Here is a 15,431-nt window from a genome sequence, read left to right as displayed (position 1 = left end):
CAAGGAATGCTCATCCAGAGGGGAATGGACACATGAACATGTACTTTTAAAGGTTGAGAAACCTAGTAATCCCTGTAGATATTACTATGAATACTTATGGAATGTCTGGAATTAAGAACAAATGATGAATTTGGGGTAAAACCATAGACTGTATCTAAAAAGATAGATGGAGCCTCTGTGACGTCACCCGTAGGTTTCTGAAGAGCTGAATTGAAGTTCGGTGGGCGGTTCCTACCATCACCGTCTTAGCAGAGGCATGTGTGTCGTCTCACCCGGAAAATTCAAATATGGGCAAAGAGGTGGAGCAGAGAGGGGGGCTGTGAGCGTCATGGTGGATGATTTACATCGAGCAAATTCTGAGCTGCCTGTAGCTAAGAGCTAACTGAGTTAACAGGAGCTAACCAGCTAACGGAGGTAAGCGGGCTAAAGCTAAGTCACGTTGTTAACCGGCTAAAAACCGCGATTGTTCTACGTACTTGTTACGTGGAGCGGGAGATTGGGTACCTGTCAATCAAAAAGGACACCCTTAAATATGCCAAATTTTGGGATTAAATTATATTTGAAAGGGCGAGTTAGAAAGAAATTTACTCCCCCCCACAGTTGTCATGAAGGTAAACCTGACCTATAAACCTAAAATGAATTTTCAAACCAGGTTGTAAACATGTTTATTCCTGCTGTAAACATGTTTATCTGCTGTAAACATGTTTATTTCTGCTGTGAAGTTGGTCTTTTTAACATGGGAGTCTATGGGGAAGTCTCTCCTCTGTAAAAAGAAGAGGTTGACACAGTATCTTCTGAACAAACTACAAGACATCTGGAACAATATCCTTTTGACAAACCGGACCTAAGGACACTTGTTTGGCCATAATACACAACGGTACGTCTGGAGAATCCTCCAGATTAGACCTTTAAGAGTCAGATCTTCCTGATGCAGCAAATCTGACTCCCTAACATGTCGGCTAAATCCCAGTTTGCTCCATCATACCTGGAAAACATCCATTTCGTAATGAAATACAACATTATTTACATGTAAGGAGAAAAGATGAAAAAAGAACTGAGTACAGAGTAAGAAAAACTACAATACTTCTATCAGCACATGACGGGGCGGTGCAGAAATACAGACTCTAGATCTGGAATTGTGCTTGAAGTGTTAATGGGCTTTGCTTTGGTCATGAAACGTGCAGGTTTCCGTGGAGGACGTTAAATAAAAGTCTTGTCGGAGGATGCGGAGGGTCATTTAGCATTTCAGAAGAACAGGCAGGCTGGATGTAAATGAGGCTGGACTGATCCACAGAGAGATAGAGGCCACAGGATGGGACCGCGCCCGACGTCTTTCATCATGAAAACTGCTTCTTTTCAGTGAGGCTGGCCTCTCCTTTCTGCATTCATCTGCAATTCCTGTCTTTAACAATGTACTTCCTGTCTCTGCTTTCCTGCATTCAGCTCTTTGATAAACTGCGTCTCCTGATGACAAAATGATTGATTATAAAATTAAGTTGTTTCAGAGCAGGCAGGAAACCACAGAGTTGTCATCATGTGAAAAAAGCTTTTACTCACAGTGTGAGCTGCTACGGACTTTAATTATAATCATAATAAACAATAGTAACGGTGGGAATTATTTCTTATTATGTTATTCATTAACAGAGAAAAATAACATTTTACTTGTAACAAGCACAGGTGAAATGGTAAAAATTCCAGTGTTTTTCATCTGCCTTTTTGTTGGAAAGATAATTTCTTCGCCTTCATCAAGCATAAAAGTAATTATTATCATGCACTGATATTATTATGACACTGAACGATAAAGATACAGACGCTGCGGTTCTTATTTGTATTTCCGTGTCGGTGCGTTTGTGTACATGTTAGCTTATGTGAAGAATTGATGGTGGACTCTGTACCCAGTTGACGGAGTCAAGCTGATTATTTTAAAGGCATTTACCTTCCTATGGAGATATGATTTAAAAAAATCTAACTATGAATTGCAGAGTAAAATATTTTGCAGTATAAATTTCTGCTTGTTCAGATGTTCAAACAACTCAATAAGCAACAACGTTTGCTAAGCCCCGCCCCCAATGGTTACTGTTGCTACGCCTGGCAAGCTTTCTACTCTGTCGTTTTTCCCCTGTAAAAAGTCTGGGCTGTGTCCAATGCCCTCCTGACCATCGATGCTCACAACTTTTCAAGAAACATTATTGGTCATTTTAAGTGGTCTATATATATTTTTCTCTCTCTGGACACCCCGACAGTGTCGGGAATAGAGTGGCCATTCAGACACAAACTTGAGTTTTATGAACAAACAGCTGATGATGGTTGTGTGGAAAAGGAGAGCTGTTAAATGGATTTAGTTAAGTTGAAATATAAAGGGGGAAAAAAACGCGTATGTATCTTTTATTTTTCTTCACAAAAGTTGGAACTCAGCTCTGTTTGCTTTTACAGCTTCTCCTGAAATCCTCTGGAAGGCCCCGCCCTGAGAGCTGCTTTATGTTTGGGGCTGACGGGGGTCTTTGGGTTGGATTATATCATGTTGATGGTGTGTAAAGACAAGCATTTTCTTTATACCTGTGTCCTCTCAGCTGCACTACGTCAGTCCAGATCTCCCCCTGAGGTTTCCGAGTGGAATCTGCTGAGTTTCTACTGTTCAAACTCACAATGAAGGCATCGAACGTGTGTAATGTGGTTCTAAAGGTTTAAGGTTTTAAAGGTGCTTCCAGATTAATCAGGTCAGTTCAATCAGGAAATCATTGTTCCTTTCATCACCGCCTCTCAGGGTTCATGGTCTGAAGGTTTTCTGAATCAAAATAAGTAAACAACCAGTCAGATCACAGCTTTTTTGTTTACCTTTCCTGCTCCTCACGTTGCCAGTCTGCTTCCAACAACCTCGGGTTTCCACTCAGTAAAAAGTCAAGAAAATCCTTCGGCTGTGTTTTTATGGGAAGGTAATTGTGCCAAGATGTCTTGGTAAAAAAAAAGACCTCAGTTCAATATTTCTATTTAATTTGAGGAGTGTTCATGAGCAGCATAGGAGATGAATTCATTCATTAAAATGTTGAGCGGCTGCTCCATCTGTTGCAACATAATACCGATTTGTCTCTTGTTAGAGTCATTTATGGGTATGTTTGCTTTTTAGTCAACACAACATTGTTTTTCCACCAAGAGAAATCTGTTTGATGACAAATAAAAACTCTCTTGTTTGCATTTCCTTTAAGCTATGAAAGTTAGTTTGGAAAGTGTAAACTTTTAGATTAAAACTATGAATTTGTTGGCTTTAATGCAATATTTAATTACCCCTTTTCATGCTGACTTATTTGGGGTCGACTCCATAATTAACTTTTTTCTGTAGTTCCAGGTCATGTTTTTATGACCTTTTGCTTGGAATTAAACTTTAAACTGGGTCTTCTTCCTTCCAGGATCATAATAAAAGTGACCTGAAGCAAGTAAATGGATTTCTTTGGATATTTAACTTAAAAAGCCATAAAGACACATGTTTATCTCTTAATCTGACAGGCTAGAAACAAGGAGAATGTTATCTTTAGTGTGAATATTTGCTTTGTGGATGTTAACAACAGATAAGAGATATAAAATCTGTGCTATCTTACCTGCTCGGCAGGAAAAAGTACTTTCTGAACAAAATGAAGATCGCAGGAAGCCCTGGAGCTTTTATAGATCAGGTGCACTGTGTTTATGAAACAAATACTGGGCAAAATAAGTCGCCAACAAATAAAAGATCCCACTCTAACGCAGAGGGATCTAAGTTTGGTCCTGGAGACCTGCCATCCTGCAACTTCTACATGCAACCCTTGTCCAACCTGAATCAAACAACTAAATTCCCTCTTCTGCATGTCATGCGGCTCTGCAGAGGCCTGGAAACCAGCCTTTCATTTGATTACGGTGTGTTAGTCAAGTGGTTTTCTTATGATTATACACGTATACACAGCTGTTAAGTCACACTGTTCATGCAGAACAATTCTCTCTTTCCAGAATAAACACCACTGCTGTTTTTCTTTTATTTGCTTTCACTAAACATTTAAGCAATCACCTTCATACAAGATTTATTTCCAACCACATTTCTTCTTGGAAGACGATAGTGACCTTTTCCTTCCAGTTTTTAATGTGTTGAACAGTTCTTCATCCAGTTTTAGTGGTTTCTGAATCTCCTTAGAGGTTTTTTTTTTTTTTCTGCTTGATGCCGACGATTTGACCCTTCTTTAACTAACATCTTTTCCACGACCACATGATTTGTCTTTCCACATGGTTGTTTCAGAAATGAGAAGCTGTTCAATGCATCAGTTGAGGTTAAACAACTGGTAACATTTTACAATAATGGTAAGTAAAGTAATGCGTAACTCATGATGAACTAATGTATGAATTTATGAAGACTTTATCATGAATTCCTGTAGCTCATCATGAACTAATGATGATCTCAATGTTGATTCCTGTGATTACTTGACCCCTAATTGATTATCAGTTGATGAACATTGGTTTACTGTTAATTCATCAACATGTCAACAAATTTGCTGGTTTAGATACAAATATATTATTTAATTCCCTGCTACTTTGATTTAAATTTTTATTTAAAGCATGACACACTTAAAGAAGTTCACTTGGGTGAACATGGATATGTAAAAGTGCTTGGAGTGATTATTAGGGTTTTAAAATAGCTGTATTAATGCAGTGCATTTAACAAAGATTTGACACTGGTATGTATGGAAATGCTTTATATAAAATTAATAGCTGCTTTAGAAACAAAAACAACTAAAATCAACCATTATTAATAATAACTTAAAATGCTTTTGCATCCATGTTCACCCAAATGAACTTCGAGTGTGTCTTGCATAAATAAAAATGAAAAGAAAATCAGTGGCAGGGAATTAAATTTTATGTTTCTAGTTAAACTGGCAAATATGTCATCATATTGATGAATTAACAGTAAACTGATGTTTATTAATTGATGATCAATTAAGGATCAAGTAAACACATGAATCATTAGTTCATGATGAGCAAGAGGAATTCATGATAAGATCTTCATTAATAAATACATTAGTTCACCATGAGTTACACATTACTTAAGTATATAATGTGTATCATTGCTTCATTTAGTTTAATGCTCCTGTGAGACAAAAATGCAAAGATACAAGAAAGTGTTTAAAGATCTTTACAACATTTGCATTATACATGAGAAGGACACATCAGACAGAATATATCAGTTCAATATCTTCCACCAGCAACATGTTGTAGTACACCCCAACACAAGGAAACACAAAGAAACATACAAAAAGTGTTTCAAAGGTGGATATTTACAGTTGATCATATTCAGGAAAGTGCACCATTAATTACCATTATCATTCTTAAACAAAACAAATCACAAACTTTATTATAACTTCAGTAAATTATTAACAGATCTCATTTACCAGCAACATATATAGTATAATAACACAGTACTACTACAGATACAGGACAACAGATTGTACAGAAATGATCTACAACAGCTCTGAAGACAGTAAACAGAATATTCTTCACACAAAGTTGACATGGTTTCCACAATTTTGTCATTTTATTTAAACAAAGTACCTCTGAAAGGGTGCTGTGAAACTTTTACAGCGCCTCCTGTTGTGTGGACGAAAGTGTAAACATCACATTTACATCTGAAATATTATGTTCTCAGAAGACTTATCAACATTTTTTACATAGTTTTATCAGAAAAACAGGAAAAGACACCAATAAAATGCTTTTTTTTCCAAATGCAAAGACACTTTAGTGACAAATCTGAACTAATAACAGGAACATTAACGTTGCCGGGCGACCTGAGGCAGGCTCCAGCTTCCCCATGACCCATGGTATGACTAGGCGGATAGGTTAGGTAATGAATAAATGTTTCCAGTGGAATTGAAAAAGGCAGGTTCCGAGACAAGAAGGCCAGATTTGTTGATAGACGGACCCACCCACAGCGCAGCGTCTGCATTGAGTCAGTTATCCCGTAACCACTGAAAGATCTGCGTAGGTCTGCAGAGGCTGACGTGCATCCTGGCTATACGAACGTAATAGTACGCCCTTGTGATTGGTCAGTGTAATTATGTTTCTGGATGTTTGGGTCTTGTCGTTGAATGAATGCAATCGGTCACCATTGTTGTTCCACAACAGGACAGACTCGCCGGAACTGAAGCAAACCATCAAAAAACTACACACTGAAGTTTACGAGGCGACACCAGTCTTACTGCCATCTGCTGACCAGGAAAAGAAACTGCAGCACAATACTTTTACCCTACGCTCAGGTACGCAGGCTAACCTTATGCAGACGCTGCGTGAGTACAGACTGGTGTACTTGCTGTAAGCATCGTGTTCACCTATCTTTCATGGCTGCGTCGAGTTATGAGCGTTAACCTCGAGGTAACATATCGCATGCATGTGCTGCAATATTTACATGAATGCCAGAGACTTTAGAGCTTGAACATGAGATCAGTGGGAAAAACAACGGAGGAAAGCCTTGAAGGGGACCTTTTCAATCGTTTTCACAGCCACCAGCATCTTTATCATTGTTTCTTCCCGTTGCAAAGCGACAAACTCTCCTGCCTTTATAGTAGCAGAATAGCAAACTGTTGTTTACTGAAATGCTTTGGAAATACAATGTGATCAGCAGCTTGGTCTTGTGCTGTGAACTGCCCCTAGTGGTGACCTCCAGTATTGAACGTTTTGGCCGAATCATGCTTTTGTTGTTGCAGAATATAAACAGAGATGAAGCAGAAAGTTGCTATTTATGCTGCATGTGTGTCCAACCCTGACAGGGAATTCCTAACCTGGCTTTATGGTTAAAAAGTAAAATAGGCATTAAATTTTATTACACTAAAGTACCACACAAAATTACTTAAAAAGGTATTTTTTTGTCCTTTTTTTCTGTGTTTTACATATTTACACCACATTATTGTACTTAAAACTTACCATGAAGTTTTCCTCACCCTAACCACAAATCCAACCAAGCCAACTTGGTCAAGAAAAGTAATTATATTAAATCTGATTAAAGTACAGAAATGACTGAAAATAACGCTGGGGCTTCGTGTTTTGGGCTTCTCTGCTTTAAAAATGCTTAATTCTGTGCTTATAGATACACAGTTCACTGCATTACATTTTTCAAAACAAGCCTCTTTAAATATGAGCTTGAACTTTACTCCTCTGGTCATTCAAAAGTCCCAGAAGAATAATCCAAAACTTTTCTGCTGTCCATTGTGTTTGTTCCTGATTCCCCAACAGGCTCATTTTACAGCAACATTTCTTCGAATTTCAGGTTTTTAGTGTTTGATCTGGGCTAACTAGATCATCTTTATACTTACTGCAAAATACAACTTGAGTAGTTTAACTACACGATTACACAATGCAGGGTGGGCAGAAGTCAATCCAACCTTTCTGATTTTCTGATTTACAAACACTCCTGTCTGCCAAAGATTGTAAAAACTTCCTGAAATGAGTGAGAAAAATATTTCTTTTTGTCCAGTTTTGTGTTAACTTCAGCAGTTTGTCTCCAGCTTAAGACGAACGACAAAAAGAAACAAAAAACTATTTCACTGACCCAGAAACCTAAAAAATATCTAAACTACGTAAGGTTATACTTTATCTGAGAAAAACAAATGGTGACAAAGAAAATAAAATATTAGCCATTATCAGGTGATATTCTGCATCACTATTCATACATTTAAACCTGCCAGACGAACATTTATGATGAAAATCCCAAGAATAAACACTGTATCCTCATGTTTGTTGGTTCTATCATCACTAACTAACCTAAAATTTCATTTTAATCTAAAAACAATGAGTTGTACATGTTTTAAAGTAAATATGCAACCATTCTGTGCTTTCAAAATGAAATACATTCATATTTGCTGTAATATTTGTCTTAAAGAGTCTGCAGCTCCATGAGTGGTTATAAAACATTTATTATTTGCCATCAGTTCCAAATAGACAGCAGAGTTAAAGTCATCTTCAGTCTGTTGTCTGTGTGCAAACAGGACAATCATGCTAATGGATGAAGTTAACGTGAAGAGATTTGTTCCAACAGCAGAGCTTCTCTTGCCTCCGGATAAACTTTTCCATGATGAATTAAATAAAAAAAAAAAAAACTGCAGGTGCTGCTGCACCTTCAAATGAGATCACACCGTCCTGCACTGCGACAAACCAGCAGCTCCAGTTTCCTTTGCTGTCTTGGACCAAACTCAAATCCACATATTGTATTTGTGACGTCAGGATGCAGCGGGGACCTGTGGGCAATTTTTAATGGTGAGGTTCAGATCTCTGAAGGGCTCAGAAAGCCGTGGACCCTGCAGGCGTGACAGCAGCGTGGTCCGGCGGATGCTGCTGTCAGAGTCCTGCTGGTGGAATTTATTCCTCAGCCGGTGGCAACACGGCAAGCTGCCGACAAAGTCGGATAGCAGATGCCCGCTGAAGATCATATAAATCCAGGGGTTGCAGCAGCTGTTGAGGCTCGCCAGGAGAGCAGAAAGTGTGACGATGGTGTTCTCAGAGTCTGCAGGGAAACAGGGAGAAAGGTTTATGAAGCACGCTGATATTACAGATAATCTAAAGTCTTTATTCTGTCTCACTCGGAAACTGGACTACAGCGCTTATTCAATGTTAATTCTCACCCAGCCTCTTCAGGAAAAGATTAATGTGAATTAACTTATTTTATGTTTTTGGACAAATGACAAAACTCCTGGTAGTCTATAACACATCTAGCAAATGTTGCAGTTGAGATGTGTAAAATGTAGCTTGATACTGCAGATGTTTTCTGTGTAAGCTTGTAGTGGAACAACTGAACCTCCCAATGTTTTCATCCATAATGAGTCCAGCCATGAATAAAATAACTATATGCACAAGTTTAATATGAATACATAATACAGGACACACAAGACACAGGACTTAAAATTAAGTGGTCAGAAATTTTATTAACATGAATTACAGGGATTTTCTGTTTCTTTGTGGCCTCTGAGGTGGGGACAGTTCAACCAGACCTTTTTGATTGATGTTTCATGAGTCTGAAAGCAAAGAACCTTGAAGAACTCCATGAACTCCACTGGCAGGTGAGGAGACTCATCGTTTACATGAATAAACTTGAATCTATAAAAAAAAAAGTTTTTTTAAACTAGTCCAAGCCTTGGATGAATATTTTGACCAGTAGTGTCCGATAGGGGCGTAAAGAGATATCTCTCTCTCTCTCTCTCTCTCTCTCTCTCTCTCTATACATATGCATATATATATATATATATATATATATATATATATATATATATATATATATATATATATATATATATATATATATATATATATGTATATATATATATATATACATATATATATGTATATATATCTATATATATATATGTGTGTGTGTGTGTGTGTGTGTATTCTAGTTTTGAGATTTGATATTAGTAAAACAATTGTGCTGAATCAGCATATTGATCGCTGACTCCTGAATCAAATCAAATCTATATCATATCTATATCATGAAGGAATTTCTGACATCAGAGAACATCTAATGACTCTCTATGTAATCATTAATACGCTGTTTGTGATCAAACTTATGGTTCACACCTCTTAATATCAAATAGAGTTTTAAATATATGTTTGGCAGGTTTAAAGGCTTGGGCTACACAGCCTGTCAATACAAATATTTCAATTAAATCCTATTCAGAAGTATTAAAATTCCTTGAGTGGTATAGTTGGGATGTTTACAAGTTCAAGGAAGTATAAACTGATAACAAAACCTCAGGGGTAAACAAACAAGTTAAAAGCTGCCTCTGTCTGGTTAAATAAGATGCTCAGAAGAAGAATTTCATAAATGATTTTCCACTCATGGCTCATGAGGGTCCAAAAGTTATTTGATGCTTTCTGAATATGGCAGAGATTTTGAGAGTAAAAAAACAGCCTTTAACGTAATCAAACTCAAAAGCTAGCTAACCGAATTAGCAAGCAAACTATTTTAACTGGCTCACAACTATAGTTATCTTGCTTTTACAGACTTTCTCCACTCACTTTTGTTGACGACATTGTTTATATAAAAAAAAGGTTTAAAAAGCGATAAAGATCTTTTAGCAGTCGACATATTTTTAGCTAGCATAGCTAGCTAGCATAGCTAGCTAGCATGACTAGCGCTTGTCACCATTTAACTGAAGTCATAAAAGTGACTGTTTTATTTTTACTCTGGTTTGTTTGTGAAATTCTGCTAATCATTTTTTTAATATCATGACCAGATAATAATGATAATATAACTTGCTAGTTTAAAAAAAAAAAAAAGCGTAGCATAGATAGCTAGCATGACTAGCTCTTGTCACCATTTAAATGAAGTTATAAAAGTGACAGTTTTTTTGACCAGTAATAGACTATTTTTACTCTGATTTGTTTGTAAAATTCTGCCAATCATTTTATTTAATATTATGAGCAGATAATAATAATATTAATAATGATGTAACTTGCTAGTTTTAAAAAAAGAAAAATTTTTTTAGCTTAGCATAGCTGCCACTGTGAACCTTCTATTTCTTGGATCACACCAGTAAAAGAGGTTGAAAAATGGAATTTTATCTCAGGCTTGGTTATAACTTGGTTATGGTTAGAAAGGATCATGATTACAGCTAAAATACAGTCACAACCACAAGATATATATTTTCTGAATACTGAGCATGTCTGCATGCGTGCAAATGCACCACATAGCCATGAGTGGATCAGCAGAGGCGATATCTAAATTAATCATTTTAATATGACCCTCACCAGCCACTTCATTATTTACATCTTGCCTCACTAGATGGAGATTTGGAGACACATTGTCATGGTAAGAACATACTGGAAATAAGAGATTGCTGCATGTTGCGTTATCCTGCTGGAAGTATCCATAAGAGGATGTGCACAACAACACTTTAGTCGGGGATAAACCATTTCATGCTGGTAATAAGGAGTCCAAAGTATGTCAATAAAACATCCACCACACCAGCAGCAACCTGATATTGATCCAAGGCAGCATGCATTTTATGCATGATGTTTCCACAAAATTCTGATTCTACCATCTGAATGCTGAAATGGAGACTCAGACCTGCAACGTTTTTCAATGTTCTCTTGTCTGCAATAAGACATTTTGGTGCAGACAACTGCTGCTCCATGGAAATTTTCTTCAAACCAATTTTCTGTAAACACTGGCTGTATGAAAATCCCAGTAAATACTTCCCCATCCTGATGCTCAGTTTGACCTTCAGTCATCTTTACCATGTTTACATGATTAAATGCAGAGTAAATGCCTGCTTGGCTGATTGATTCATTTGCGTGAACAAACAGTTGAACTGGTGGGTATAACACAGTGTTCACGCGTGCAAAGGACAGACACTCATAATATTTGCTGAGGCTTTGTCTTTGAAAAGCAGGATTGAAATTCCAGTAATTAAAAAAAAAATGTTACAGAGAAAATCCATCCATCCATCCATCCATCTTCTGCCGCTTACAGAGAAAATAATAGATTTTAACACTGTTACACTAGTTTTACTCTAATTTGTTTGTGAAATTCTGCCAATCATTTTACACTTACACCCAAGGTCATATTTCTAACCAATATCTGTTAAATAAATTGCAATATTTCAGCAACTATACAGTGAAAACTACAGATATTTGTGTGAAGACATGTTTTTATAGATAACAAGATCACCAACACCTTCAATAAATGCAACAAACATAGGCTTATATCTTCAATTATATGCAAATTTAATGATTTTACGGGAAAACCGTTTTTGTTCATTTAATAAAAACTAAACAAAACATTATTTCCCCCACATCCAATAGAATACTGGTTCACATAAGAGTGGCTTGAGTGATCACAGTTTGGATGTCTAAATATTTATTTACTTTTTTTTTTTTTTAAATTTACTTAATCTATTCCTTTATAACCTACGAGTTGATTTCCACGGGGTGCAAGGTGGTGCGCATGCAGGTACAGGTGCGTTTTAAAGGAATCCAAAGAGCAACTTGCTCATCTGTTGTGGTTAAATAAACAAACAGGAGCAGATGACCTACCGTCCCAGGAGAAGGTCTCGTCCCACACAGACCACATCTGCACGGTGAAGAAAGGCGCCCAGCAGACCACATACGCCACCACGATCACGAAAGTCATCTTGACCGTGCGTAATTTGGCACGGGAGATGGAGCTGACGCTGCTGACCGAGTTCCTGCCTAGAATGGCGTTCTTGGTGGCCTCCACCACCGCCTCCGCTCTCTTCCTCCTGGTCTTGTATTTGAGGTTCCTCCAGATGGTGCGGCAGATGAATCCATAGCAGAACACGAGCACAACCACGGGCACCAAGAAGATCCCCGCTGTGATCCAGGTGATGTACGCGCGCAGCCCCCACGGCTCAATGAAGTGTCCCCAGCAGTCGTAGACGGCTGAGCCGGGGCGCACCTCGCTTAGGGAGAAGATGAAGTACTGCGGGGTGCTGAGGACCAGGCTGCACGCCCACGTTGAGCCGATCATGAGGTATGCGCGCTGAGTGGGCTGCTGGAGGGTCTGCAGCGGGTGGCAGATGGCGATGTAGCGGTCCAGGGTCATCATCACCATCATGTAGGTGGAGGCGAACATCCCCAGGACCTGCAGGTGCTTCACGATGCGGCACAAGAAGTCCGGGCCGTAGAAGCGGAAGGTGATCTCCCAGCAGAGCTGCGGAAGCACCTGGAAGAAGGCGACCACCAGGTCAGCCAGACTCAGGTGCTTCATGAACAGGTGCATCCGAGACAGTTTCCTACGGGTTCTGTACATGGCCAGGAGCACGCTGACGTTCCCCACTACTGCTGCCAGGAAGGCGAGGCTCAGGACGGTGATCTCGATCTTGGCGACCTCCTCGTTCCGTCCGAACGGGTCGGTGTCGTTCCTCCTGCTGGCGTTCCCAGCAGCAGCCGTGGCGCCGCTCTCCAGCTGCTGATACATGCCGAACCCTTCAGAGAAGTTGTTGCCCGAGATGTTGCAGGAGCTCTCCGATGTGAAGAGCATGGTGGCAACCTCTCCTCTGGGCGCACGGAGGTGCCTGTGCGTAACCGTCACCGTGAAAACTCCCCGGTGCTGAGCCGAGTTTTCCACAAACAATCCAGAAAACCAAGAGAGAGAGAGAAAAAAACATTAGTATTAGAACTTCTCTGGTGACTAAATCAGTCCTGATTCTCCTCTGCGCAGCACTGCTGCAGATCCGTGGTCTTTTAAAGACTCCTGCCAAACGATCAGCCCCCAGAACCCACTCCACAAAAACGCACAGATTTCCCCTCCTACTGAAAAGCAGTGACACAAAACACAAGACGAAAAACCCGCTGAAAGGAACCGCTCCTCTTACTGCGTCTCACATCAAATGAATGAATAAATGAATAAACAAATATTTTTATGGCTGAAAATCATTATGAGGGATAATATAAACATTTAGAGAGACATTGAAACATGAGATGTTAAGTTTTTTCCTAATTAGTTCAAATAAGAAGACAGAAATGACTGACATTTGACAAATGTTTAGTCTTCATTTTGGAACATGTACTGCACACTTAAAACATAATTTTGTAGATAGATAGATAGATAGATAGATAGATAGATAGATAAATATTAGTGAATTGAAGTGAAGTCTTTTCATTTGGATGTTTCAGAATTTTGTATCTAAATAACTGAGTCCCTAGTCAGAGTTATTGTTACTTCTAATTAGTGTCTAATTTCTGTGTAGTTGAATATTGATTTAGCTTTTAATTGAACCTCCATCATGCTGTGTTTATGTTTGTGTTCATGAAGCGAGTCTCTGCAGTCCATGTAAAGATCTTGTTTTCTCAGCATTGAGCATAAAATTGCCGCCTTGCTCGGGATGTAATGGGAAAACACCTGAGGGCAGATACATAAAGCAGGTTAAACTTTCACCAGAAAACCCAACAACATCCTGAAGTTCTCCATTAGATTCTGGTTTCTTCCTCTTTTGTCATTTACATTACAAATATGGGCATGAGTAATTGTTTCAATGGATCTCTCTTTTCATGCTTTTCTGGATTTTTTTTAATTTTATTTATTTATTTTTTTTGCTCAGGCAGGATTTATGTTCCAATCTTAAAGTGGATCTTTTTGTTGTTTGGATTTTATTTGGGTTCTGCTAACATCAAGATATTGTTTCATTTTAGTGAATGTCAAGCCTAAAACGCAGCAGTTCCAAACTCAGCAGGTACTTGCCTGGAGGTTGGCTACAGTATGAAAACTATCCATCTGTCTGACTAATCACTGTTTTGGGGAAACAGGTGGAGAAAAGATGCCCAAACTTTCCCTTCTTTTCCTGAAGGATTTCCAGCTGTTTTCAAATCAGCCAGAACATACAATCAAGTTAACAATTCATCGATCTGCCCTGGGGGCAACTGTCCAGCTGCATATGCTTTGGAAATCTCAAAGCAAAATAATTAGCAAGTACGGTAACTTAACATGGTCACAATACCTCCAAAATATTGTATGTTCCCCTTAGATGTCCTCTGTAACTTTTGGTTGCCACATTGTTTACCATTTTTAACAATGAAACGACTTGAAAAACAAGTACTACTGGTAAACAATCGTTTGAAAATCCCGCAAATTCTTAGCTAGCAAAGATAGCTAGCATAGTTAACTTCCGTCTTAGACAATCGTGCGATTTAATTTACGAAGGTTAATGTTTGTGTGCATTTTCAGTAGTCAAAGACTATTTTTACTCTGCTTTGTTTGCTAAATGTTGCCTCTTACATTTGATGTCACAAATAATTGCATAACTTGCTAGTTTGTTAGCTTAGCATGGGGACTGTGTGAATCCTGGAGCACACCAGGAGGTAAAATATGTTTAACTAAGTAATTTCTTGCTTCATTTCAGGCCTTAATTTCACTTGTTTATGGTTAGAAGAGGATCATTACAGCGAAAATACAATACAGTTGCTCTTACAGATGTTGCATATTCAGTGTAATTATATGTGACAGGTTACAGATTGTAAAAGAAATTGATGTATTGTGCACATTTGAAAAGTTCATAGTGGATTTGCAGGAGTTAAAAGTTTCAAAATGTATATTTTATAATTGCATTGTTCATAATTGCCACAACTGGGAACATTCAATAGTTATTTTGGCCGATTGTGTACAACACTGTTTCAACCCTGGTTGTTTTAAAGGGCTTTATAAATAAAGTTGAGTTGAGTTGAGTTGAGTTGAGTACAAAAGGTATCAGTATTGTGTGCAAATATTTACAATCCAGTCAGAGTTTGATGATTGCATGCTTTTCACCAGCAGGGAATTGTTCGCTCGCACAGGGATGACGTGGTCTTCTTAATAAAAGTGAAATGGAGTGAAGACGTCGCCTGCGTCTCCTTTATTTTACGAAGAAATAACCACTTACCTCTCCCTAACTGTCGGAGCAGAGGGCGCAACATTTTCACCATGTCTGCGTATGCAC

General features: G+C 38.4%; 1 protein-coding gene across 1 annotated transcript; it reads right to left on the bottom strand.

The window, feature by feature from the left end:
- Positions 1-8,222: 8,222 nt before the first annotated feature.
- Positions 8,223-12,937, bottom strand: LOC306773559 (arg8-vasotocin receptor-like; the record flags this gene model as incomplete). The annotated part of the gene is made up of 2 exons (XM_079263414.1): positions 8,223-8,506; positions 12,034-12,937. 2 exons carry the CDS (start codon positions 12,935-12,937, stop codon positions 8,223-8,225), a joined length of 1,188 nt encoding a protein of 395 aa, XP_079119540.1.
- Positions 12,938-15,431: the final 2,494 nt, after the last annotated feature.

Source organism: Telmatherina bonti (genome assembly GCF_933228915.1).
Source record: "Telmatherina bonti genome assembly, chromosome: 23".
Classification (NCBI taxonomy): Eukaryota; Metazoa; Chordata; class Actinopteri; order Atheriniformes; family Telmatherinidae; genus Telmatherina; species Telmatherina bonti.
This window is presented reverse-complemented; position numbering and strand designations above follow the sequence as displayed.